The sequence below is a fragment of the Asterias amurensis genome, chromosome 8, assembly GCF_032118995.1.
Source record: "Asterias amurensis chromosome 8, ASM3211899v1".
NCBI lineage: Eukaryota > Metazoa > Echinodermata > Asteroidea > Forcipulatida > Asteriidae > Asterias > Asterias amurensis.
The window spans coordinates 20130278-20154528 of NC_092655.1; the positions used below are offsets into that span (position 1 = coordinate 20130278).

Sequence of the window (24251 nt, forward strand, 5' to 3'; positions counted from 1 at the left end):
TATTCATAAGTCACTGCCCGCCCCTTACACAGAGTTCATGCGCAGAGGTCTCCTTTTCGTTTTCGCGCGAAATGTAAAAAGAAACATCGTCCCTCTCAAAGTAGTCGTCCGTGTGAAACTGTCTCCACTAGCGCTCTCAATTTTCCTGTTTTATCCTCATTTTTGTCCGTCTTTCTCCAAATTATTTAAGCAATATGGCTTCTGTAAGAAGTAGAAATCACCAAGGTGAAAAAGAGGACGACGAATTTCGGAGCTGGAGATCACCACATCACAAAACAAGTGATCATTTTCGCAAGCACGGCGACCGTCATCATCATGAGCAACAAGGGGAAGGCGAGACGCGGGAACGTCGTGACCGTGAGCGGTACAGTGATCGCCGGGGCAGTTCGGACAACAATGCCGGTCACAGAACACGCTACAGGGAGAGGTAGATAAAATTACAAGTGTTTAAAGTCTATAATAAGTGTGTGTTAAATTTGGTAATTTTAGGTGTTTTAATCAAACTTGTATGGACGCTGTTGCCGTTCATTTCATGGCAAACATTAAACCAAAACAAAATTGACAAAAGTCCGGGAAAGATTTTCGTATCCTGATTCCCGCCACCACTTTCCCACTAATTTTTACCAAAAAAGGAGTGGGTTGTGGAACAATCCTAGGGCAGGCCTACCTCATTTGAACAAATTTAGATACTTCACACAAAAAGTGGTAGGCCCCTAGCTGGAAACGGGATTTTTGTTTTTTTTTAATAAGTTTTCATTTAAGATATTTCTTCAATCAATTCAACTTCTTCAACTTTCAAGTTTATTGTTTTGTGTCATTCTCGATTGTTGTCACTCTCTCTTGCTTAGACTTATTTAGTCTAATCCTTCACTCAATCACTGCTCAGTCTTCATCATGTTCATGGTCTCGGACAGCATCTTTCTTTGGGTGTTACTGTATCAATATCATTATCATGTGTGTTTTTAGCTTCTGAATCTTAATCATGTTTTCAATAACAACATTATTCCACTGTTTAGGGGCCTAAACAAAATATTTGTGCTTTTTAAGTTTTTGGTTTGATCATATTCATAGTTTGTTAGATCATGCCAAGCAATTTTAAAATCCCCAGCTAAGTCCCCGATAGTCCAGGGTCCCCCAGGACAAATGATGTGATTGTAAATTATTCTGTAAATATCAATCAAGTCACTTTTAATGACGAAACAAATAACAACTATCAACGGATCAATTCAATTTTCCCATTTTTCCTCAGCAAACCTCATCGATGGACGAGTGACAAAAGAACACCTGATGGAAATAAGAAGATGGACTTGAAAAGTAGCTCAGAGTTTCCTTCTCTTGGAGCCAAGGAAATGAAAACCAGATCCAGGTGCGACAAGACAACAATCAATTTATGAATATTTCAGTCTGTGAATCAACGAACATGGGGTTTTGGAACTTTTTCTAGTCAAAACACAATGTCAATAGACTTACTTTAAACTAACACAGTTTGAAGATAATGGTGGTAGAAAGCTTCCCTTTAACTTTTACTCGCTGAGGCGCTGTAGTGTTTGAGAAATGAGTACAAATAATTTGTTTTTGACATTGTTTTACTCATTTCTCAAAAACTACAGCACCACAGCAAGTAATATTTTAAGGGAAGTTTGCTTAGCAAATCCATTTTTAACAGTAATTTTTGCTTAGTGTCAGCTCTATTTAATGGCCCCCTGGGCCCAATTTCATAGAGCTGCTTAAGCACAAAATTTTGCTTAAGCAAATAAATCCTTGCTTAGTAAAGTCAGATTACCGACTAAGACTCCACTCAATTGTAAATGCTATTAGTAAACCACAGCTAAATACCAGTCACAAGCAATGTATATGGCATGAAATTTTTGCCAGTAACATGTGAAAAATAAGCGAGCTATTTTCATGCTTAATTTGCTTAAGCAGCTCTATGAAATTGGCCCCTGGTTTTTACTTAAGAGACGAAACAAACATAAAACAAAAATGACCAAATTAACTCGACTTTCATTTTTGTGCAGTTTCACACCAGACGTTGTGCGGCCGTCCACGCAGCGAAGCGTCATAACCTCGAGTGCAAGCTGGGCAGATAAAATAGTGCAATTCGAGCAGGACAAACAACGAGCCATGAAGGACATGATGAAGTACAAACGTCGTCTGCTGATGTCCGAGTCCAGCGACGGCAGTAACGAAGATCAGGATCTACAGTGAGTATTGGGTCAACAGTGAACAATTTCCCTTGTATTGCAGGGCAAGATGCTTCGCAAAATGTATCAGTTGCTACTCAAAAAACATCACTTGCTACTAGGCCTGGGCGAATTATTTGAATATCCGGTTAATGGCGAATAGGTTTTCCTATCCGTAACTGCGAATGCCTTTTTTTTCTTAACCGGATATCCGCAATGGGCGCGAATACCTATTTATAAACCGGATAGTTCTGTAATTACAACCAAGTAACCGGATATTCTTTAATATCCGAATATCCGCGGACGTCGGGCGACAACTGATATGAATGTTTTGTCTGAATCCTTATGAAACTTCTATTAAGACAGCATAAAACAGCATAAATTAAGTATTTAACTATGCTCACCTCCGTGAAGAGTTAACATAATGACATTTCGGATGTAATTTGTTCAAAGATTACAAAAGTTTTCTTTCACGTAGAGTCAATCACGATCAAAAGAAAAAGCAAATCGCCATCTTAAAATTAGATCTGGTCATTTTTATGAATGAACCGAGTGACACTGTCTAAAACTAATATCAATCCGCCCATAAGATCACATTCACAAACGAACAGCGCCCTCTAGTGGCAAATTTTATATATATTTTATTAAATAGCGGCGAAAAAACTGTTCGAATATCCGGTTAATTTCGGATAGTTGGCCAGCGGTATCCGAATAGCAAAAATTCACTATTCGCCCAGCACTACTTGCTACTCAATATTAGCTTTCATATGCACAAAACATCAGCCAAAAAGATTTTCCTATGCAATAGTGCTGCAGGCCTGATTCTTCCACGGAGGCAACGAAATTACTATCTGCTAGATTGAGTTTCATTCTCAGGCCTGATACTTTACGGAGGCAACGAAGGCGATTGCCTCCGTGTCCCCTGGTCATTGACTTTGTGCCCTTGAAATGCTCCAGTACAAATTTGCGATTTCATCATAGAGTGCCCTTAACCAAGAAGAAAATGCCTTGGTGCCCTTTCCCTTTCAAAAACAAAGCATACAGCCCTGGTGCTGGATGAAATCGTTCCCTGTGTCATCACTCATTAGACAGTGACAGCAAACAAATTTACAAGATTTAACCGTTTATAATGCTCCAGAATGCTGCTATGGAATTTGCAACCAATATAAACACCTAGTAGAAAACATTCCATGAAGACCTGGTTTCTATTCATCGTCCTTTGGCCAAAAGATTTTGGTCGAGAATACCTCAGTTTAAAAGAAAAAACCTTGGGAGAACCCTGACAAAAACATAGATTTTTGTGGCATTGACAGTGTTGCATCTCTCTCCGAGTCTCGCGACACTGGTATTGTTCTTTCGAGACGGCTGCTCCCTACAAGACTACAGCTATTAAAGTACGTCCGCCATATAATGGGGTATTATATGGAAGCCAGCGTAGAGGGCAGTAGTTCCATAAGAGCAGTCTCCCCAGGCAGTGTCACAAGGGTTTGTCTAGTGGACCAATTTGGCTAGAGGACCACTGTTAGGGGGGGGGGGGGGTCGCTGTCCTTGGAACAACCATGTCCAAGCTATGACAATCCGCGCATCTTGATTTTGGATGTTTGAGCTAACTTACACAAACACTCACAGGAAAATTCTATACAACTATTAAAGTGTTATACTTAAATATTGTCATTTACATTGTCATATTAACAGCAAAGGCCACAAAGTAAACATGAGTGCCGAGCCCAAGAAAGAATACGAAACCGACGAGAATATCATCGTACGCCGACAGAAGCAGATAGAGTACGGAAAAAATACACTCGGATATGACAACTACCTGCAAGAGGTCCCCAAGTAAGTTATGCTTATATGTTTATCAGGTCAGCTTGACTAAACCACACCAGGGGGGAAAATGTCTGCCACTCAAAAGATCCTGGGCTGAACCCTGATTTAGTATAGTAGAATAATGAGCATTTCTACTCTGGCATGTCTGTCAAAAACAAAATCTCTGCTATACACAAATGCAGAAAGCTATGATTTCCCCAAGAGAGAATAATTTGAGAAAAAGTATCTGCTTGTCAGAGTTGAAGTGAGATGCTGTTTCCAAAGAGATGGTCAGCATGTGACAAAAAACTATCACCCCAGAAGTGCCGGGAACTCAACAACCGCCTCATCTCTGAATGTTTGCTTTAACCTGTACCCAGGAACAAACGAGTAAAAGGAAAGCACATGTCAACGCCAAATAAGTTCCACAAATGCAGCCGTCGAGCTTGGGAAGGTTTGGTCCGCCAGTGGAGAAAGAAACTTCACGAGTATGATCCAGCGGACACCTACAAACCAGACACAGTCGCCAGGTATGAACAGCTTAAATTTGGGTGCTTAAATAAAATAGTAAAAATAGGATTGCACATAGCGTCATTGCCCGCAATATTTGATGATAAACAATGGGGAAAGTGTTTAGTTTCATCAAAGATGGTGGTCAGTGCTTCATGCGCAATCCATCTAATACACAAGATAGTCACAATGATATTGTGAGCCATTAACGTTTATTTTTGTTCACCTCTAAATTAAAATAAGTGCCATTAGTACTCTATTTACCTTAAATAACCACAAAAAGAGAATAATGCGGTTAGTAACTTCTGACCTTGAAATTTCTGTATTGAAATTGAAAATAATACTTTCATAAATAGCAAATCTTGAAATGTGGTTTATTTAAAAGATTATTTTAACCCAGTTTGAAAACAAAAAAACTGTCTATTTATAAAACTTACAATTTCAAAAAACTAATACATCCAACAAGTTGACTACTTTTGAAAGACACGCCCCAACAGGTGTAAACTGACCTTATGAGAGAACTTACAATTTGACAATTTTTAAACTCTTTATGCATTTGCAGAAAGGAACTCCATTTCTCAGATACAACTTCAGAAGCCTCGTCCACCGACACTGATGCCAAGATGGACATCGATCTCAACAACTCTCTGTCCTCTGCCATCAGCGACTACCTCGCAAGTAACGAAAGCAGTCGCCCTCAGACTCCAGAGTTGGTGAATAACAGACCAACAACTCCAACCACCGAACTTAAAGGTCTAAGCGTAAATGATCACCTCAACGGGAACCATCCGGAGGTCAAAGTACCGAATCAAAGAGAGAAGGGTGATACGGCGACCCCTGACTCGACATTGACCCCGACGGTAACCCCAGCTGATCACGAGGTCGAAGACAATAACAACTACCAGCCACAGTTCAATCCAGGTGATTTGTTAGCGGCGCTTCATCAAGCCTCACAACATATGCAGCCACCCCCTCAGGTCATGCCTGCGACCTTTAACCTCAACCTCCAGTGTGCGCGACCTCCACTTGTCCCCTTTGTCGTCCCCAACATCAATTCGCTACCATGCCCCAGCGGCGTCAACCCAAACCAACAGATGTCCAAGAAAGCCAAAAAGGGTGACATCTTTGATAATTTCAACTTGGATGATTGTTTCAAGAATGATGATGTGCAGTGAATTAATTTGTATCATACAACATCGAGCATCTCATACCTTTGCAGGTTGAAATAATTAGCTCTGAATCTATACCAAATTTTATATTTAAAATAATTCAAAAACTTTGACCAAAATAATTTGTTAAAATCTTTTGACAGCATGTTGAAAAATAGTACTTTTGCAAATGAACATCAAATCAGAAATTGAGGCGAATCAAAGTTTTTAAAGATGTCTCGTCCTAAAATGAAAAAAGAGTATGTTATACATTTTATAGTATCACAAAAAGAGATATTTTTTTCTTTTATGTATTAACGTTTTACTTATAAACTCATTCAATTTGAAACATCTTGTGAGCAAACACTCATCAGCAGTTTTAAGTTTTTAAAGCTAAAGTTTTAAAGATGTGTGTCATGTAATTTACAAAAAAAATGTACCTTTTGTTCTGTATTTTATATGGTTGTTACTTGGTTTCCTTTTATAGCATTTTATATTATTTAAATAGTTTTTAGGTCTAACAAGTGAAAGACTCGTGAAAGACCAATGAACATTGTTTTAACAATAGTTTCAAAGTTAATCGATCACTGAAAATTAGTAGTAGCAATCTAACAACCGATACTTTCTTTCAAAAACCAAATGTAAATATTTAACTAAAGTTATACTTTCATCACTAAACTTTTTGGCTATTTTAAGTTCCGTTTCCCCTTTCTAGTTTATAACAAAACTTCTTTGCACATTTTAAAGAGGTTTAAATTTAAACGTGAAAATAGCGTTACTTTTTGTTTCCTTTGTTGTGTGTACTTCAAAGGTTTCCATTTCTAAAGTGTTAACATTTGATGTATTTTTTTATATAGATCAACCGTAGCAAGTGTAACTTCATTTGTTCCAGTTAACTAGCTAACTTTTTGGCAGGATTAAAGGAAAACCAACAAATTTCTGCGGATATTTTAATTTGCTTTGTATGTTTTAACAATTGCCATGCTTTATAAGTCAGTGTAAAGGTCTTAAACTGTTTTGGGTCCAATCTTCAATATTTACATCTGTGAGTCATTCAGAAAAAAAATAATTGTTTGTGTACTACAGGGTTCTTTTTCAAAACTGGGGGGCTTTCTGGACCCAAATTTGTGAAGTTGGGCTGTAGCATGCTGAATTGAACAGGCATGAGATTGTTCAGACTTTTGGCTGAATTCAGACTTGCTATGTCGGCCTGGTGAAGAAAATCAGACAATATTTTTTCAACCAATAGAGAAATCCTGCTCATTGGTCTACTTCTCTATTGCTTTGGATACTGTTTCCAAAAGCTCTTTGTATTCTATAACTCCAGGGGTTATCAAACTGTAGAAATGGCATCATTTCAAAATACCTTTGAATTTGTATCCAAGTTTCAGACTTTTTTGTTAAAAATAACTCTCACCCCTGACTGAAACAAGCTCTTTAGAATGGAATTCTCGGACTGTAATGTTTGTCTTGGCTTTAAAAGCCCTACCAAGCTATCTGGAACACTCTACATGTATATGGTTTCTCTTGATGAAATTATTATTTTTATATACAAAATTATCAGGGGGTATTATTTTCGTATCGACTGAAATTTTTGCATAATACCTGCTAGCTCTTACATTAAGAGAACTCTTTTACCAAGTATAACCATCAGGTCTAAGAAGTAACAAAACGATTGAAAAGCATTGAGGGAAAATAACTGACGTACAAGATGAAAAAGAAACCAAGCTTTTTAATCACATTTATTTATTTATTTCAATTGTCAAACCATTTGAAACCATTCAATTGCATGGGTAGTCTTGGTTCCAAGACCACTGGTGTTGCGCGGTCACACACAACCAACGTTTCGATCTATGCATGGCAAAACTTGTACACGAAAGTAGCTGGCTCTCTGTTTCTCTGTTTTCTGGATCTCACCAGAGATGGTTTACACTTTTTACACTGAAAAACCATCTCTGGTGAGATCCAGAAATCAGAGAAACGGAGCGCGCTATGTTCGTTCATCACAATCGTGTACAGTTTTTGCAATGCATAGATCGGAACGTTGGTTGTGTGTGACTGCGCAACACCAATGGTCTTGGAACCAAGACTATTGCATGGGTTGATTTAAGGTGGTACAACTGAACATGTGTTCTGTGAAGAAGCATTTCTTTGCACATGTATCACTAGTATTGCTAACTGCTTGGTCAACTTATCTATCATCAAAGCCATGTGGGCGATATTGAGTGGTCAGACAGTAGGAGGGTTGACTGTGTTCTGTGAAAATGTAATCATTCACATGATACTGTATGCTGGCAAAATTGCATTCAAACCAAATTGGACGATGTTGATTGGATAGACAGTAAGCGGTTTAGATCAGGGCCCAATTTGATAAAGCTTTTTTAAGCAGAAAATTCTGCTTGAAAAATTTCTTTGCTAAGCAAGAATTGATCTGGGCACCTATCATAACAATGTAAATGTAATGTAATTTTGGCCGGTAACCTGTTTCTGTTTTAGCAAAATGTTTGTGCTTAGCGCATTTTGTTGCTTACAGGCTTTATACAATTGGGCCCTGCATTCACAAAATGATAGCATATGCAAGGTGGATGACGTGAATGGTTAGATAGTAAGAGGGTTGATTGTGTACGGTCAATAACTGTATTCACAACATGATAAATGGACCCTTCCCATGAAATATGCTAATTAAATTTACGCATACATACAGACCCTATTGGTTGGCAAACACCATAGAGTTGTGCACTAAGCAGACGCGCAATCGGTCTGCGTCACGCAGCCATTAGCCATGTACAAAACAGCGTGATTTTCCCTCATTTTGCCAACCAAAATGTTAGTGCGCACGCGCTGTGTGCAATTTACATATTTCATGGGAAGGGTCAATTGCAGGGTGGCATAGTTTGTCTATTATTCACGATACAGTGGATGGTGTTGATTGGTCAGAGGGTAAAATACCGAGTACATTGTATACATAAAGTTAATTATTTCCGCATCATAAATATTTGAAAATGATTTTTTTTTACACCAATTATTCATCAAAAATTTTAAGACACACTGTACATAGAAAATGTGTTGGAAATACTTAAAAAAGATTTGAAAAGAACCAAAATAAAAGACAGAACTTAACTTTAAAAAAGAAAAGATTCCTGTTTTATTTGTAAAAGACCTCTGTTTCGCTACATCATCGTTAGAAAGGTATCAATAGTTTGAGATTGCACTGCCATTCTCATCTCCACAATTATCGACCAACTTCTTACAAAATCAAGAAGGGGAAGAAACATACAAAAAGAGTACTGAGCTATATATAAAAATGGCAGAAAAAATATTAAAGATGCTATGGCAGATTTTTGGCAGATTTGACCAAAATATTTTGATTTAAAATTCAATAGGTATTTTGATGGCGGTCGAGAAAGTTGCAAGCTTTCATTTGAGCCATTGCTCTCAAAAAGTCCGCCAATTATTAGTAGCAGTGAAATAAAGAGCTCAAAATTAGTTTTTGTAGGGATCCCGACAATATATCACGCGACCAAGTGTTTTATAAGAAACGTTTTTTAAAAAATTCATGGTTCCTGACCATTAAAAGTAAAAGTTAAACTTTTTTTCGTTAGAGCGGGTGATACTCTTTGAAATACCATTCACTCAAAAAAATCTATTTTTTAATGTTTGGGGCCAAAAATCTGACATAGCATCTTTAAAACAAAACAGAGGACAAATAATTATAGGCACTGATTGCTATAAGCAACTTATGCTTCAACGCATGTCAACATCATGTTAACCAACTCGGAACTGACCTCGCACAAATTTAGTAAACTGGTTTACAAAGAACGTGAGACTGGTCCATTGTCAACTTGTGCTTAAAGGAACACGTTGCCTTGGACAGGTCGAGTTGGTCTTTGAAAAGCGTTTGTAACCGTTTGTTATAAAATGCATACATGATTAGAAAGATATTTTAAAAGTAGAATATAATGATCCACACAAGTATCACTCGAAATTGTGTGGTTTTCCTTCTACCTTGGCGACATTTAATGGCTCCCGTAAATGGCCGACTGTGTTGGTTCGCAAAGCAAAAGGAAAACCATGCAATAACCAGGTAAATGTCTGTGGATCATTATATTCTACTTTTACAACATCTTTCTAACCATATGCATTTTATAACAAACGGTTACAAACGCTTTTCAAAGACCAACTCGACCGATCCAAAGCAGCATGTTCCTTTAATTAATTTATAATTTTTGCTACTAAGCAGCTATATGATTTGTATGCCTTGGTTCTACAGCATTCGTATTGCACTGCCGAGTCTAATTTACACCACTTTTCATTTTCACTTTAAAGACACTAGGGACGCTATTGGTCAATTGTCAAAGACCAGTCTTCTCACTTGGTGCATCTCAACATATGCATAAAATACCAAACCTGTGAAAATTTTAGCCCAATTGGTCGTCGAAGTTGCGAGATAACAATGAAAGAAAAAACACCCTTGTCACACAAAGTTGTGCGCTTTCAGATGCTTGATTTCGAGACCTCAAATTCTAAATCTGAGGACTCAAAATCATATTCGTGAAAAATTACTTCTTTCTCGAAAACTACTTTACTACAGAGAGAGCTGTCCGTTTCTCACAATGTTTTATACTATCAACCTCTCCCCAATACTTGTTACCAAGTAAGGTTTTTATGCAATAGTGTTGCCATGTCACACAAGAGAAACTTTATATTAGCAGGCATCTTGACCCAAAATCTTGGGTTGAATTTGAGCGGGAACATCCACAAGACTGCAGGACTCAAGCTCAGAATTTTTACTAGACCATAAAGCGTAGCAATTAAATAATAATGATAAAATTACAAAGACTAAGTTCCGTTACTTACAAAATAAAATGAATGCCGTTTGTTTATTTTAAGAACTGTTTGTGGTTACCGACCTGTTTTTGCGTAGCTCTCAAAAATTGTTTCAGTTAGTGAACTTTACGTCAGAAAATTGTTTTTCGTCATGGCCGCCAAAACACACTCCTAGTCGAAGTCAAAGTGTGGTGGGCATTTTTTAAACAGTCCCACAAATGTATTCGATCGCAAAACACACCTCTACTCTTGATATAAATATGTGGGGAAAAAAAACCTCAAGCCACCAGTTATCCTTCGATCGAGACCAAAGACGAATAAATGAACCTAAATTTAACATCTATTGAACCTAGGTCTGTCTTCGCCATGACTAGAGCAAGCTAGTCAAAACGTTGAGACCAATTCAAGAACTGACTCCGCAGATTCGATCCTATAAGCTAAAGTAGTAGTCCTAGCCAATTTCCTATACCTTCCCATCGGGTAGTAGTTTTAAAGCAGGACAGTTCTTTTCAGAACTGAGAAGTCTCCCGAACATCTACTCCGCTGTATAGTAGAATAAAGAAAGACGACAGTCGCAGAACAAACTACACACATGGTGTTACCGTAAACCAAATACATATTGATACCTCACCATGCAATGCCTCAAGTACTATATAGGTTTGTCTTGTTTTTAACAAAATTTTTGCACAAAGGTGCAAAGCAGCTTCAAAGGCCTGTTGTCAGTTGTCATGGCAATGTTGTTGGTTGTCATGGCAACGACTTCGGTAGAAAACCTGGTGTTATCTGTGCATTCCACTGTGTCCCATCATGCTCTGGACCATGGGAGGATGGTAGGAGAACGTGCCTCCAGAATGTCCTGCAAAAAACAAAAAAACAAAAAAATCGGGCCTTACAATTGTTTTTTAGGGCAGAGGCAGTTGTTGACCATGTAATTCCAAAACTTGATATTTGAAAACAGTGAAAATATGAGAAGGTTTTTCACTATTTTCTTTCACGACTAAAATTACCGATTGAGCTTTCAATGACTTGTCAATTCATATCTATGTTGGGTCACATAATGTGCAGATACTTAATACTAGGCGCTAAATAAATTAAACATATTGTATTATTATTACTTTTCTTTGACATTTACTAATGGTTTTTTTGCAGGCTTCAAGCTCCATCTACTCAAGACATATGACCCTGTCCCTTTCGCCCTACAAGAATTACAAACCTAGAAAGACAAATATGACAAAGTCACCTGGAAATAGATTTTTTTTTCTTTCAAACATAAGAGTATATGCTAACGAACAATAAAACAATTTTTTTAGTAATTGTTTGTCACGATTTATATGTTTAAAAAATATATAAAGTTGTTTGGGGGGCTGATTCCGCCTACCCCTTATGTGACGTCAATCAAGGCAGACTTTGCCTGCAATGCGTATAGTAAACACACGTTCAAAGTACATGTACGTCCAAGTCGTGAGTTGGTACATTTCAAAAAGTGTTTTTCTGCATTCAGCAGCAATACACCTGGTCGGCATTGCCGGAAAAAGACATACAAACTCACGACTTGGTCCATACATGTACTTTGCAATTATGTTTACTCTACGCATTACAGGCAAAGTCTGCCTCGATTGACGTCACGAACAGCGCCCTCTCGGGTCGGGGTCTACTCTTAAATTTGTAAATAACATAAGAACTGATTTTTTAAAACCTTAGTTTTGTTTATTCACATTCCATTCATCAAAACACATATATTAGTGACAAAAGCTTTATTTTGAAAAAATACCACTTCCAGGTGACTTTAAGTTCTTCCTAGTTGGAAATAAAATTTGTCATGTTTAAACATCTTACCTTCCCCCGTACAGCCCAAACAGTTTACGCCAGTTCTCCAACACCCCAAAATTGTAGGGACTTTTGTACACCTATAAAATAAATATATTATGGTCAGATAGAACTGTTGATAAAAAGCTTGCAAAGGGGGCTATCCAGGCATTTTAACTTTCGTAGAGCTGCTTAAGCACAAAAATAATCTAAGCAAAACAAAATTATGCTAACCAGAATAAGGTCACCAGCCAAAATACCATGTCACATGAACGAGTTGTGACTGGTGTCCTGCTCATTATCGCTAAGCAGGGATATCTTAAGCAGTTCCTTCTGCTCAAGCAGCTCTATGAAATTGGGCCCTGGTATTAATAATGTGTAACAGGAAGGCCCCTGTTCTCCAGGCTCTAAACATTCCAGAAATCATCTCAACTCCTTAGGAATATGCAGCACCGCCAACCAAATGGGCGCACAGGTTGTCAATCATTCACACCAACAATTCCTACACTACCCTACTCCTGGATGATGAGACCCAATTATAGTCAAATGTCTCGCTCAAGTGTGACAACGGTGACTCGAACCCGTACTCCGATGACTCAACCACCAGAACCTGAGTCCCATACTAGACCTCTCGGCCATGACACGCTGTCATCAGGGATATGAGAGAGAAAAGTGAACTATGAGCTCAAAGCGTGAAAGCTTGCAAGCACAAAACAAAAAAAGCTTGCCAGCGCGAAAGCTTTGAAGTGCGAAGCCTGTTTACATACTTTATCTTTGGTCTTGACTGCCATACTCTGCTATCTGGGGTGGATTTCACAAAGAGTTTAGACGTTTCGTGTACCTCCTAGGAATAATAATAAGTTAGGAGTAGTTCTAACTCTTTGTGAAATCGACCCCTGGGTTGTTCCATATGGTTTTATCTTGATTTTCTTATAATTTTGATCTTAGTTATAAAATATGTAAACAAACATTCTTTCCCCCATTTGGGTGCCGGTAGGGGTTTAACAACATTTAGATTTCTGGTTTAAATTTGAGAATTTGAATCCCTGCACTATTAAAGGCAGTGGACACTACTGGTAATTACTAAACATAATGATTAGCATAAAACCTTACTTGGTAGGAGAGCTGTTGGTAGTATAAAACATTGTGAGAAACAGCTCCCTCTGAAGTGGCGTAGTTTTCGTGAAAAGAAGTAATTTTCCACGAATTTGATTTTGAGACCTCATAATCAGATTTTGAGATCACGAAATCAAGCATCTGAAAGCACACAACTTTGTGTGACAAGGGTGTTTTTTCTTCCATTATTATTTCGCAACTTCGACGACCAATTGAGCTCAAATTTCCACAGGTATGATGTTTTATGCATATATGTTGAGATACACCAAGTGAGAAGACTGGTCTTTGACAAGTACTAATAATATCTAGTGTCTTTAAGTTAAAGAGAATAAGTACATCTGATCGCAACTCACCACATTGACCTTCTTCAAGCGAGCCCTCTCAGAGTCATTAGTGTATTTCTCTATGCTGGTCTCTCCTCGTGATACAAGACGAGCGTGCCAGAACGTCAGCAGACCTAGAGCTATTAGAACGCTGAAACAGATGATGAACTGAAACACGATGGCTTTATGGTACGTCGACTCTGCGGGCGTCAGGGATGAAACGTACCCCGACTGTGAACTTGTGCTATTTTTTAGCTGGAAGAAAATTCAAAAATGAAACCGATTTTATTTTTAATGAAAAATAAAAAGATAACGATACTAAACAATTATCATTATCGTAACATGTATGAGAATATTGTTAATTTCTATTAAAGGGAATGTATATGTTCTGTAATCACTCTTAAAGGCAGTGGACACTATTGGTAATTGTCAAAGAATAGCCTTCACAGTTGGTGTATCTTAACACATGCATAAAATAACAAACCTCAATCGGTCATCGAACTTGCGAGATAATAATGAAAGAAAAAACACCCTTGTAACACGAAGTTGTGTGCGTTTTATGGTTGATTTCGAGACCTCAGGTTCTAAATCTGAGGTCTCGAATTCAAATTCGTGGAAAATTACTTCTTTCTCGAAAACTATGGCACTTCAGAGGGAGCCGTTTCTCGCAATGTTTTATACCATCAACCTTTCCCCATTACTCGTCACCAAGAAAGGTTTTATGCTAATAATTATTTTGAGTAACTACCAAATGTCCACTGCCTTTAAAATTAATGGCAAAAAAAACTTTTGGTTAGAAGCCTACAGCAACTTTGGATAGTATAAAGCATTTTGAGAAAACCCATAATCTCAAAATATGTAAAACAATATGTTTTTATGACCGACAATTTTTATCTGAAAATCATTACTGTCAGTATAATGTTTCTCAGATTAAAGGCAGTGGACACTATTGGTAATTACTCAAAATAATTATTAGCATAAAACCTTACTTGGTAACGAGAAATGAGGAGCTGTTGATAGTATAAAACATTGTGAGAAACAGCTCCCTCTGAAGTGATGTAGTTTCGAGAAAGAAGCAATTTTCCACGAATTTGGTTTTGAGACCTCAGATTTAGAATTTGAGGTCTCGAAATCAAACATCTGAAAGCACACAACCTCGAGTGACAAGGGTGCTTTTTCTTCCATTATTCTCTAGCAACTTCGACGACCAATTGAGCTCAAATTTTCACAGGTTTGTTATTTTATGCATATGTTGAGATACACCAACTGTGAAGACTAGTCTTTGACAATTACCAAAAGTGTCCACTGTCTATAAATTACTATTAGGGATTGTAATTTGAATACTCACTGAAGCTTGATACGAGTGCAGAAATGTAAGGAGCAGAGATCCAGCCATTAAACTATCAAACGTCTTCTGTAACAAGAAACAAAATAATTTGTTAAAGGGTGTGAAAAAAATTGGTAAATGCCACCCAAGTAATATGCCTGTGATTTTTTTAACAGAGCTCAGGAAAATACCAAGTATACAGTGCTAACACACATTAATAATTAAAATTTCCATCTATTAAATTACAAATATGAGTATTCACTTCTTTACAAATAAATTAACATGGTATAAAAATGGTCATGGTGGAAAACATCCCTGTAAATATATCTATCTGAAATTCCTTTTTACTATTTTGAGATATGCTTGACACATTACAAGGTTACTATTGAGTTCTGGGTAAACCTGTCTGCATGCCCCAACCCAAACCTTGCACTACTGCCGTGTCCAACATACCTCCCATAGGCTAATTGAATTTTAGAAGGAAAACAATAAATGTTGAACAATAAGTTTTGATTTGTCTAAAACCAAATTATTATTAGGCCTATATTTGTTATTAACCCTTGGAACTCGAGCCTATTGTATAAAAAAAATCAAAAAAATTGTGGAAAATAAATAATGAGATCTAATTGTAGACAGATCTACATGTATTACAGCTTTATAGTCATGTTTAATGTTGACCGGATAATGATAGATAAACCAGTCTCTTTTACTAAAACAACCCAAGCAAATAAATGCAAACTTTTCAAGAAAGGATTGATAAAAGGGTTAACTGAACATTATTTCCAAATCCAAACACTGCAAAATGAACAATATTTACAGGAAAGAGGCAAATAAAAATACAAAATGCAGGGATAAATAAATCACGACAAAGCATGGAAGTAAAAAAGGGTCCTTGAAGAAACAGCTTGTCTGGTGTGGGCCCCCACAACTATATTGTTTATTAAATTCAATTTTCTGGTCAAAGCCAACATTTATTTCATACTACTTTTCTCAAAATAACACATACATACAAAATTTTACATAAATAAGCAAAATAATAAGAATGGATAAAAAAATGCAAGTCGCCAGACACACAAGGCCTGAAGGCCACTTCAAGGTATGGGCTACAATTATTTTTGTCCAGAGGCCATTGCCACCTACACCTAGGGCTGAAACAGGGTTACCCCTTTTACAGTCCATACGGATGTAGGCTTGGGTATCATCAGTCCAAAGCCTGGCCGGTAGAGCAGAAAGCACTACCTCCCCAATTTTATGTAGCAAGTGTCACGACCGGGATTCAAACCCACACTCTGCTGATCAAACACCAGAGCTTGAATCCGGTGCTCTTAACCGCTCCACCATGACACGCCACATACTGCAAAGGAAAGAGTTAACCTATGTTGACCAAAATAAAGAGAGCATGGGGCTGTCAGATTAAGTCAAGGCTTGTAGAAGACAGCCTAGAAAAGTAAACTACAAATGTTGAGACAAGACAAATAGAAATGGAAAAGAACAAAAACTTTTCCACATGATGTAATAGGCCGTGTCCGAATCGGTGGCTACAGCTTCGGCTACGGCTGGATCACCACTATGCATTGAAGTATAGGATGTCCTTAGCAACACCCCTAGCAACAGGCGTAGTCATAGCTGTAGCCGCAAATCCGGACACGGCCGAAATCTCACCTTTGGATCAAAGAATTCCTGGCGGAACAGCGGCCATGCCGATATACAAACATAGAGAGTTCCAATCCACATGTAGATGCAGAACAACATGAAATAGCGATGGTTATAGTGTCCTATGCAATTGTTGACCCATGCTGTGTAGATTAATTATTAAGGAACTTGCTTTTGATTACGGGTGATTTTGCTTGTTATGGGAATTAACACTCCATTAAAGAATTTCCGAGTGTGGCCACAACAGAATCAGAAAGTACAGATCCTTTTCACTGAGGGTAAGTTGACATTAAATTAATTGGGTTATTAACCTTTATGGCCCGGATGAGCAGTTTTATCTGCCTGGGGCAGTCAGCGGCCCTACTGGTTTGTGCATGATCCAATTAAGTCTACTGTTTGGAAAAGGAATTACATGGAGATAACAGGTGTGAGTTGCCAGACGAAAAGGATGTGCCTCTTTCTTTAATGATTTTTTTTTGTACGGAATATACAGTGTGCCCTCTACTGTTTAAAGGCAGTGGACACTTTTGGTAATTACTCAAAATAATTATCAGAATAAAACCTTTCTTGGTGACAAGTAATGGGGAGAGGTTGGTGGTATGAAACATTGTGAGAAACAGCTCCCTCTGAAGTGCCATAGTTTTCGAGAAAGAAGTAATTTTCCACGAATTTGATTTCGAGACCTCAAGTTAAGAACTTGAGGTCTCGAAATCAACCATCTAAACGCACACAACTTCGTGTGACAAGGGTGTTTTCTTCTTTCATTATTATCTCGCAACTTTGATGACCGATTGAGCTCAAATTTTCACAGGTTTGTTATTTTATGCATATATGTTGAGATACACCAACTGTGAAGGCTAGTCTTTGACAATTACAAATAGTGTCCACTGCCTTTAAGAGAGGTAAACAAGACCTGTGGTACATTGAAGATTTTCTGACAAATCAAACCCTGGGTATGAAAGTCCTACAATCTACATGGCAAAAGAGAAAGGGCTGACCCCAAATTCCTGAGATTTACTTTGCAGTTGTGTGCATTTTCAGAGATAAAGGATACGACAGTGATGATCCATCTTCAGAATGCATTTATTACAGATGCTACAGTGGTGGGTTCGGGGCGGCTTGGGAGCAATGCACTTCTTGCATATAGAGGAGACGCCAGTTTCCGAAACAATCTGGAAATCAAGAATGTGATGTCAAGATATGTTTAGATGAGCGGAGTATTTCCTGTTTGGCTATTTTTCTGGTATTGATACCTTGCAACACCTCAACTGTGGCACTTAAGCCAATGGCCAGGGAGGACAAAACCAGGGGTCAGAGAGGTCAAGACCAGGGGCCAGGCCAGCTAGTACCAAGGGTCAGAGAGGCCAAGACAACGAACGAGTGAGTTCCAGGGCCCATATAAAAATACTGCTCAGCAAATTTCTATGCTAGCAAAACAAATCGGTGGGGCACCAGTCACAACAATGACTTTTGGCTTAGGCCAAGTAATATTTGTCTCTGATCAGCAATTTATTTTGTGCTTACCAGCTTTATGAAATTGGGCCCAGGGGCCCGGGAGGCCAAGACCAGGGGCCAATTTCATAGAGCTGCTTAAGCAAAAAATTTGCTTAAGCACGAAAATGGCTCGCTTATTTTACACGTATGTTACTGGCCAAAAATTCATGCCATATACATTGCTTATGACTAGTATTTAGCTGTTGTTTACTTAGCATAACAATTGAGTGGTATCTTGGCCGGTAATCTGATTTTACTGAGCAATGAATTTTTTGCTTAAGCACAATTTTGTGCTTAAGCAGCTCTATGAAATTGAGCCCTGGGGCTAGGGAGGACAGGACCAGGGACCAGTGAGGACAGGACCAGAGGACAGGGAAGGGGAGGCAAGGGGCCGGAGGCTCACTGGACAGGACCAGAGGACAGGGAAGGGGAGGCAAGGGGCCGGAGACACCAAGACCAGGCCAGACAAGACCAGGAGCCAGGGACGCCAAGACCAGGGGTAAGGGAGCCCAAACCAGGCCAGGGAGGCCAAGATCAAGGGTCAGAGAGGGCAAGACAAGGGGCAAAGGAGGCAAAAACCAGGTTCCACAGAGTCCAAAACCAGGTGCCAGGGAGGTCAAGACTAGGACCAGGGAAGCCCAAGACCATTAGTAAGAGAGACCAAAACAAGTGGCCGGAAAGCCAAAGACCAGGGGCCAGGTAGGCAATGGCAATGTGAAGCATGGGCCAAAGGAGCCAAGACCATGGGCAAGAGGAATAAGCATTAGAGGTTTAAAGGGGCCTAGACCATGTAACTCCAGGCATGTTAACAGCTATTCATAAACACCCCAGACAGTTTCTCTACTCCTTTTGGTGGAGAGCGCGTCACGTGGGTGTGCATAAACCTTTTGTTAATGCACACTGGAGCTCTGTTTATGCACACCGAGCTGGCTTCCGCATGTTGGGCGCGCAAGATTTTCATGAGGAACGTGCAAATCATAGCTATCAGCGCGTAATCTAAGCGCGCGCGCGTACACACAACCCTTGCGCCTCGTACAGATTCTTCACAAAGTTTTATAGAAAAAAAATTCAAACCTTGAATTTTCAATTGTTAAAGTGTATATAACTGTATTTGTTTACGTTTTTCAACAAAAGGGCATTTATGAATGGGAATAAAAGAGTAGTGACTTGTTCTTCAACGCCCATTACAAACCTTGCAGGGTCATTGCCGTGCGATAAAGGCCCTCGCCTTCGGCTCGGGCCTTTATCACACGACCGCCGACTCTGCCGGCTTTAAACATATGTTAAAGATTTAACTCGTCGCTGCCCTTTTATTCCCTTAATCAGAGAAGGGGTAATGAAGGAGGGGGTTAAAGTTTGGGAGGGGGTTACCTGAGGTGGGTATCCCGGGGGTGTAGTGACCCCCTTGTAGTAATGGAAGGCAATATTCATAAGCAACCAATGGCCAAAGGTCAGGTGAAATATCGTCTGTACGTGGTCTTCATTCTCAAGGCAGCGAGGTAAGATGCATAGGTAGAAGACACTGATGACGACAGAGGTTAGCAAGATGACAAGGACCACCATCAACTGAAGTGATCAAGGAAATATAATAAAATTAGTCTCATGACGATGACTAATTAGAGCAAGCTAGTCGATACGTTGAGACCAATAGGCCGAAGCCTTTTGTGAGTTAGATTTGAAAAGTGTCTGGTACTATGGGTGCGTTCGTTTAGCTTCCCTGGGTCATCCCCGGTGTGTGGCGTTTTTTTTTTTCAGGACGAACGTGGGTAATTATCTGCACACGTTCGTCCTGGAAAAAAAAAACGCCACACACCGGGGTCGACCCAGGGAAGCTAAACGAACGCACCCAATGACTTGCTTAGTCAAAATGTACAGTTTACATTTGAATTACTCAGATATAGAGACAGCTTGCTAGGTAAACTGGTTTGGGGCAAGCCTTTGCATACAACCTCCAATGAGTAATTAACCCTGGTACCATTGTGCCATACACCATCCATTCAGAACTGTGTAAAAATGTTCACCGTCTCTTGTGTAACTAGGCAAAAAGCTTGTCCCTAATCATGTGACCTAGCAACTGTCTTGATAGTCTGAGGAATTAAAATTTAGGAGTAACTTGTGATCAAACGCAGCATTGCACCAGACAGTATTCAAATCTAACCCACAAATGGCTTATTAGGAACTCACTCAGCGATAGTGAAGTTTAAAAGGAGAAGTTCCCTCGATCCACTATAAGGTGGGCCCAATTTCAAAGAGCTGCTAAGCACAAAAATTTGCTTAGCATAACATTTCTTCCTTGATAAAAACAGAATTACCAACCAAATTTCCACGTGATTTTCAGGATAAGCAAACAACAGCTGAACACCAATATAAACAGGCAATATGCAACAAACAGAAAATTAGTTGATAATCCTGTTTCTATCAAGGAAGAAATTTCATGCTAAGCCAATTTTTTGCTTACCAGCTCTATGAAATTGGACCCTGATTTTCTACCTTCCGCCTAGGTAAGCAGTTATTTTCGGGACTAAAAAGTCAAATCGAAAAAATCTACTCTCCGATAGTACATGTAGAATATAAAGCAAGTTCTCAAAAGAACATAATCTACCTCATTGTAGATCATGTCAATAGGTCTTACTTTTACAATGTCACAGCCCAAGTTTTTGTCAACCCTAGTTGAAAAACTACATGTATGGATTATTATAGTTGCAATAATTGCAGTCCCCCTATGTCCACCAAGAAAGAAATACGACCTTAAAGGCAGTGGACACTATTGGTTATTACTCAAAATAATTATTATCATAAAACCTTTCTTGATTACGAGTAATGGGGAGAGGTTGATAGTATAAAACATTGTGAGAAACAGCTCCCTCTGAAGTGACGTAGTTTTCGAGAAAGAAGTAATTTTCCACGAATTTGATTTTGAGACCTCAGATTTAGAATTTTAGGTTTCAAAATCAAGCATCTGAAAGCACAGAACTTTGTGTGACCATGATGCGACAAGGGTGTTTTTTTCTTTCATTAATACGACGACCGATTGAGCTCAAATTTTCACAGGTTTATTTTATGCGTATGTGGAGATACACCAACTGTGAAGACTAGTCTTTGACAATTACCAAATCCAATAGTGTCCACAGGTGTCTTTAAACAACTCATACTATCATATTTAATGGGGCAATGAAAACAACTCACCGGCCCCATATATTTTGAGACTACACCAACGAGCCAGAAAAGCGGTTCCATACAGGTATCAAACGCCATCCAGCGATCGTTGAAGGAATTATACGTCAAACTGCGGAGGCAGAATTTGAAATAGCGCCATTGATCCAACATACGAGTGCAGATGTTACGTCTCTTTCTCTTCTTGTCGTCCATGGCACTTAAAGAATTGAGGTTATAAAGTGAGATTTTGGTGTGTTCTCTCATGGGGCAATCGGCATCTACAAGAAACAGACAAGATAATGGTAGGAGACCAAACTAATCGTTTTGCAATTTAAACTACTATTTCAAATAATCATTCTTTTCTGTACTGGGTTGGGGAAAGACTTCCAAAGCTCCGCCCACTCAGGTTCAAAATCTCAACTTGGGAAATTCGTGACCGTTTCGCTCCGGGCTCTGGTATTAAGTTTTTGTCCTTTTTCTTCAAAATGTTTCCTCAATGGTGTTTTGAGTGTTACCTATGACATGTATGAAAGGAATCATTACAAATTGAGGATCAAGTTAAAATGGAGCAAATCTGGCAAATCTGGACCATTTCGCCCTGTTTCGCCCTCGGAATTTAGCTCGTAAGGAGGTACTTTTAGAAACTATAAGGCTCCCTCGTGAGCCCTTATAGTTTCTAGAAGTAGTAAGGAGGGTTACCTTAAATCGCAACTAAAACTATGCCTACCCGTGACGCATTGCGGTTCTGAATCGCGATAAACCTTGGGATGCCAGGTCTTACTCTAAAACTAAAATAAAAAGGACAGAAAAAGGATGGTCCGATGGAAGTCCTTCCTGAAAATTCCTCTACAAACAAATAACACTACAGCAACTGGTTGAACTTGAATCATATAAATTAACAAGGATTAATATGCAGGAACAAGAATGGTGCCTGGTTGATGGTGGTCATGGCCCATGGAATGGCAATAATGGAGAGCACGCTCGATGTGGATGAACAACATGGTGAACATTATTTACATTTTGATTGAACAATCGATTTAAAGGAACACGTTGCCTTGGATTGGAGGAGTTGGTCTATAAAAAAGCGTTTGTAACCGTTTGTTATAAAATGCACATGGTTAGAAAGATAATTTAAAAGTAGAATACAATGATCCACACAAGTTTGCCTCGAAATTGCGTGGTTTTCCTTTCACCTCGTCGACTAACATGGTCGGCCATTTATGGGAGTCAAACATTTGATGTGTGGATCATTGTATTCTACTTTTACAGCATCTTTCTACCCATATGCATATTATAACAAACGCTTTTCAAAGACCAACTCGACCGATTCAAGGCAACGTGTTCCTTTAACTACACAAAAATAAATGACAAAACTTAGACCCAGTAACTGGGGCGCTGTATTGTGTAGGCCTACAGTCGTTTGACCAGTTCTGAATCACTTTTTGAATTCACATTGTTTTTTGTTGCAATCTCTTTGATATTTTAAACAAAAAAGTTTATCAGTTTACCTAAACATGACATAAAACCACCAAGTATTCACTGACAAAAAAGATTCGTTCTTTTGAAGAGGCTTTAAGAAAAGTAATGTCACCTGTTTGACCAGTTCAGGATCAGTTGAATCTATTCTGAATCAGTAGAGTGCCCTTTATTGCAAACCCATACTCCCATTCATAAAACTGTCTCTCAAGGACACAAAACTTCAGAGGTGTGTTGGCATGGACTTGGACTTCATTTGTTTAGTGAATGTCAAAAAAATGAAAAAGTGAAGCGAACCTAAAAAGCATTATCGACCCCTCCAAGTTTAAATTTCTCAAAAAAAAAAAATCTAAAAGAATTTGTTGAAGTAATGTTTCTCAAAATCATCTGAATAAACTTTCTACTGCAGTAGTATGATTTTACCATACTTAGTAAGTTAGTGCGGCACCATTTGACGCAATGAGATGTTGAGTGATCCCGAACTGGTCAAGGGTAAGTTGCCCCCCTAAAGAAGATTTTGGTAACTTCGTGTCCTCAAAAAAACAAGATGTCTGCACAGTATTTACAGGAATGTTTTTTTACACATTTTTATCATTTTACATAAATATTTTTTGCCCCAGCACTCCAATTCTAAAGGTAAGAAGTTTTAACAGTGTTTTTCAACCAACATTTTTAAACAAAAAAATGATAAATTTCGCAGACAACCTTCAGGAAAACAGCATAATTTATTTGCTGATGATGTTTGGCACCTTATTTTGGGTTTGTTGGTTTAATGGGTGTTAATCTTCACATTTATCAACAGAAATTGGTAATAATGAGAAGTGATATAACTATTTGGTTATTGCAAAGTTGAAGTGATCCCGAACTGGTCAATGATCCCGAACTGGTCAAATGACTGTACTCCTTTTTCGAAATTTTGACAATGACATGACCGATAATGTCAAAACTTAGAAAAGGAATAGGCCTACAGCGCCCCATTTACTGGGTCTAGGCTAGGTCCTGTCTAGACAAAACTCTCTAGTCCTATCTATAGAGTGAGAGACAAAACTCAAAACTCAATGCAAAATTGAGGAAACAATGAGTGGGCCTAACTAAATACTAAGGCCTAAAAAAAAAATGACTTCACATCTGCTTCACACTGCCTGACTCAGTGACTTCCCTGAAAGTCAGGAAGTCAGGCTAGTCTTTCCACCTAGCGGGAGATAAACATCACACTCATAGTTAAAAGCAATATAAAAAACAAGAATAAAGAAACACTGCATTTAAATTACAACTTATAACCTCAAATCAACAAAACAAAACTATTGACCAACCTTTTTCTATCCAGCAGTGGCCCAGCAGTGACTACATATTTTGCGCATAGAGAAAAATAAATCGAGAAATTCAACGGCGTGCTTATCTAGCGCCCTCAATAGTCAACGAAGAA

General features: G+C 38.6%; 2 protein-coding genes across 2 annotated transcripts; one reads left to right on the forward strand and one right to left on the reverse strand.

Annotated features, from left to right (window-relative positions):
* Nucleotides 1-20: 20 nt before the first annotated feature.
* LOC139940488 (uncharacterized) lies at nucleotides 21-6601 on the forward strand. The gene is made up of 6 exons (XM_071936770.1): nucleotides 21-427; nucleotides 1250-1366; nucleotides 2019-2204; nucleotides 3879-4019; nucleotides 4370-4519; nucleotides 5062-6601. Exons 1-6 carry the CDS (start codon nucleotides 195-197, stop codon nucleotides 5672-5674), a joined length of 1440 nt encoding a protein of 479 aa, XP_071792871.1. The 5' UTR covers nucleotides 21-194; the 3' UTR covers nucleotides 5675-6601.
* A 2308-nt stretch (nucleotides 6602-8909) lies between these two features.
* LOC139940489 (palmitoyltransferase ZDHHC16-like) lies at nucleotides 8910-24204 on the reverse strand. The gene is made up of 9 exons (XM_071936771.1): nucleotides 24139-24204; nucleotides 21380-21627; nucleotides 19565-19759; nucleotides 17754-17871; nucleotides 16709-16842; nucleotides 15068-15133; nucleotides 13750-13974; nucleotides 12311-12381; nucleotides 8910-11330 (listed from the first exon to the last, which is right to left on the reverse strand). The coding sequence occupies exons 2-9, from the start codon at nucleotides 21611-21613 to the stop codon at nucleotides 11222-11224; spliced, it is 1152 nt and encodes a 383-aa protein (XP_071792872.1). The 5' UTR covers nucleotides 21614-21627; nucleotides 24139-24204; the 3' UTR covers nucleotides 8910-11221.
* Between the last annotated feature and the right edge of the window lie 47 nt (nucleotides 24205-24251).